The sequence below is a fragment of the Laetiporus sulphureus genome (assembly GCF_001632365.1).
Source record: "Laetiporus sulphureus 93-53 unplaced genomic scaffold LAESUscaffold_94, whole genome shotgun sequence".
Lineage (NCBI taxonomy): Eukaryota > Fungi > Basidiomycota > Agaricomycetes > Polyporales > Laetiporaceae > Laetiporus > Laetiporus sulphureus.
This window is the reverse complement of record NW_024468603.1, coordinates 1-3,945: the sequence shown is the minus strand read 5'-3', so window position 1 is coordinate 3,945 and position 3,945 is coordinate 1. Positions and strand designations below refer to the sequence as shown.

At 47.9% G+C, this 3,945-nt stretch overlaps 2 protein-coding genes across 2 annotated transcripts; one reads left to right on the top strand and one right to left on the bottom strand.

Annotated features, from left to right (window-relative positions):
• Positions 1-739: 739 nt before the first annotated feature.
• LAESUDRAFT_764930 (uncharacterized protein) lies at positions 740-1,426 on the bottom strand (the record flags this gene model as incomplete). Its single annotated transcript, XM_040913544.1, has 2 exons — positions 740-961; positions 1,178-1,426. 2 exons carry the CDS (start codon positions 1,424-1,426, stop codon positions 740-742), a joined length of 471 nt encoding a protein of 156 aa, XP_040757807.1.
• Positions 1,427-1,550: 124 nt separating this feature from the next.
• LAESUDRAFT_764929 (uncharacterized protein) lies at positions 1,551-3,266 on the top strand (the record flags this gene model as incomplete). The annotated part of the gene is made up of 2 exons (XM_040913543.1): positions 1,551-1,964; positions 2,040-3,266. The coding sequence occupies 2 exons, from the start codon at positions 1,551-1,553 to the stop codon at positions 3,264-3,266; spliced, it is 1,641 nt and encodes a 546-aa protein (XP_040757806.1).
• Between the last annotated feature and the right edge of the window lie 679 nt (positions 3,267-3,945).

Below are 3,945 nucleotides of genomic sequence, written 5' to 3'. Positions count from 1 at the left end.
CATTAGCTAGTGGTTCTGGGGTATCAGGGTACCAAGGGTCCCTCCGCTCATGTATATAAGCCAGAGCTCTGAGACGCATAAGTCCCCCAGACTTATTCTCATCTCTGCTACGCCTATCCATATAGTGTCACCAGTGACCACTTGCAAGTCGCTGCTTTATCTTGATCATCTTTGTGTCCATCCTTACGTCGTCAACAGTCAGTAAGTGTTTGATCATAAGGTCATAGGCTTAGTCGGCGCTCTGCGTCCTAAGTTTGTGATAGAAGAATAAGTCTGCTTATCTTACCTGCCTCGAGTGCCTGCCCAGCGTACTCACCGCAGTGTTGCGTCTTCGCACGTCCACCCGCACGTTAGCAGTGTCATATCTTCACCTGACGTTCCATCAGTCGCCGACTCTACCAGCGTAAGCCGCACCAAGGCATTGCACAGCATCGACGGTGTCATCCGTCGTCCTCGAGCAAGAACTCCAGAAGAGTTCTACGAGCAGCGGCCCATAAGACCCCTGCCAAGGCCAGGACACATCTCTACGGGAGGTCGGCCCCCTCACGGCACTAGTTCAGTTTCTATTATCCAGACTCCCTCGGTCAGACGACCGAGACTACCTGCAGGACCATCTGGTCCAGATCTCAATCAAGGAACATACGTCGAGACCGCTACTGGGTCTCATTTCATCTATCCTCTCGCCGTCTCCATCATCTCAACTCAACGCGTCGAAGGCACTCTTCGACAGATTCGTATTCTACTCACCAAACGATACCGTCGTCAGCTTGACGACCACGACATCCTTGATCTCGAGCATCTCATACTCAAGCTCGAATCCATCCGCACTGACATCGCAGAATTCAAGCTTCCCTTCGTTCACCAACACGTGGTTCACGACTTCTGTAACTACATCCAGGAGAGGAAGCATCAGGGCAGAGAAGCTCGCTGGATAATCAGAGATATTATCCAGAAATATCGTCTAGGAATACAGGTCACAGGGCAACATTTGCTGTAGATACGAATATTCATTTTGTATATGTCTTCATCTGGTGATTCGAACAATCTTGATAACTTCGAGCAGTTAAATTCAATCGGTCACACCTTCGATTATCTTTGGGATTCAATTCCACGTGCTCTTCGAGACAGAGCAGGCGAAGCGTTTGCTACATATGAGGATACTTTCGACATCGATTACCACGACGTATATCACATCTACGCCCTTCAAATCTATCCAGAATTTGTTTGGAGGAACGTCGCGGTTCATATCTGCTATATCCCTATTGGATCCGAAGAACCCGAAGACCGTCTCACCGAAGCTTACAATAGCTTCGTCGATTGGCTCGAAGAAGTCGAGCGTATTTGCGAAATTCATCATAATCACCAGTGGCCCGCAGTCAGGGACAAAACCAGGTTTTTGTGGCAACCCTTCGTCAAGGTCATCCATCGAGACCTTTGGTTGCTGCGAAACCAACGCTCAGGACGAGTAATTGCCCGACAGGCCACGATCGCCAATAGCCATATCGTCGAGTTCGAAGAACATCTTCGAGAAATAGAGGAAGAATTGTAAGATGACGACTCCCACTCCAAATGATCCAAGCTTCTCTCGGGCTCCATCTCCGGAGCTTCCTGCACATCTTAATATTGTTTTGCAACCCCCGAATCCTATCATTCGTCAAGCCCTTGCCGACACGGTGCTCCCAAATGCGAACATACCCAAAAATGTAAAAAATTGGGTAGTCGATCTCGTCACAAACGTGGTAGAAGAGATGCGTCAACAAACGGTGGCGCATTACGAAAATCTTATCCAGCGCCAAGCGCATACAATGGAATGTAACACCACGGAGTTTCACAATCGGACGGTCTTCTTAGACCAACATCGTCAACAATCTGAGTCTCGAATCGCAGACTTGGAGAAAACCTCGTCAGCTTTACTTGAGGAAAACAAGACCACTAACGAAGCATTTGTGGCATTTGACGATGAGGTCAAGGATCTCCAAACCAGGATGGAAGACCTGAAGAAATCACACGATTGACTTCGCGCATGGGCATCTACGCAGGGACGGAAAGTAGGGCAAGGCGGTAACAATGTCGACGACACGGACGACGACGATGAGCCGTCGTTTGGTCACAAGGGTAAAGGCGTAAAAATTGACCAACCAGAAAAATATGGTGGCAATAAGGACGGAGTCAATCTCGATGATTGGCTCAAACAAGTCATGCTCTGGTTGAAATATACCGGACATACCAAAGACGAGTCCAAAATTATGTCTACCCTCTTGCTCCTGAAAGGAGGAGCACGCGAATACATGCGACATTGGATTACCGAAATAAACGAAAATAATAAGGCACCAGGAACTTGGGCGGAGTTCGTCGCTGAACTTCGCACGGCATATGAATCATTGGACAAGGACGACAAGAAGCGAACGGAGTTAGAAGCCTTCATCAAGAAGGATCATCGAGACTTCCAAAAGTTCGCAGAAGACTTCCGTCCAAAGGCAACTGGTACAGGCTTCTCGGACCAAGACCTGATCGAAAAGATCAAGAAACATATCCCGGAGAAAACATGGCTGCTCATGCTGGTGGATACCACTAAGGACAACTGGCCCAAGAAGTGGACCGAGTTCCTTACATTCGCACTCCGGATATTCACATCACTACAACGAGAAGGCCACCATGCCAAGGCCGAAACCAAGGACCCGAATGCTATGGAGGTTGATGCAGTCGGGAAGAAGGGAAAGAGTAAATCGGGCAAAGCGCGAAGCGTGCAAGACGACAAGTTGGTCTGCGCCAACTGCAAGAAGAACAAGCCGACGTTCTTCAAATCGTCGAAACACTTCGGCAAGTATTGCACCGATTGTTTCAAATTGGACCATGTCAAGAGGCAGATTGAGAAGGAGAAAGAGACAGCTGCGAAGAAGAAGGACGTGAAGAAGAAGGACGACACCAGGAATAAATCCAAGTCGTCCAAGACGCGACAGGTAGTATCTGATTCCACTTCATCAGATACAGAGAGCGAAAGCTCTGATACCGAAGAAGAGAAGAAGCCAAAGAAAAAGAGCTCTCCCTCTAAGACTAAGGGGAAGGGTAAGGAGACAGCTGCGCATATCAGCGACCACAGCATCCACTCGGAAAGCGAGCCTGATGCATCCGAGTCAGACGAAGATTTCGCCGTGATCCTCTCAAGGCTCAGGCGCCTGAGGGCGAATGGATCCAGTTCATCAAGGAAGGCGGGAGAGGGCTCTTCAAGGAGGAATCAGAAGGGTTTTCTCAAAGGGGATCTGTAGGCAGCTCGTCAGAGTCCCCAGAACATTATATAAGACCTGTACATTTAGCACCCGAATTAGACACCTCTGTAGATCGTCGCAACGCAGAGGATGATAATGTAACAATAAAGAATTCGTCTCCAAATTTATCATCATTCTATTTACCAGTTACATTATGGGTGTACGGCAAAAAATTGAGCGCCGAAGCTTTAGTCGACTCAGGAGCATATTCCATGTACATCAGCAAGCAATTCGTAAAGAACAATCGAATTGCGACCTCCAAGCTTAATACAACATACAAAGTGTACAATGCTGATGGATCCCAAAACAAACATGGAGAAATAACTGACTATGTAAAAGCATACCTCAAAGTCGGAGATCATGGTTCCACCCACCGTCTGCTAGTCACGGACATCGGGAAATTAGACATGATCATTGGGATGTCATACTTACATCAGCATAATCCAGAAATCAACTGGCAAGCTGGAGAATGGAAATACTCACGATGCCCAAGTACGTGTCACCACCAGAGGCTTCGTAAAAGACAACAAGCCATTGCGAGAGAGGAAGCTGAAGAAATCTCGCAACGAGCACAACAAGTGGCAGATGAGGAGCCAACTGCATTCTGAATGTTTAATGGACACAACATCGATGCAGTAAATCCTATCATCTCGTGGGTCGAAATGGACGACCCCGAAGC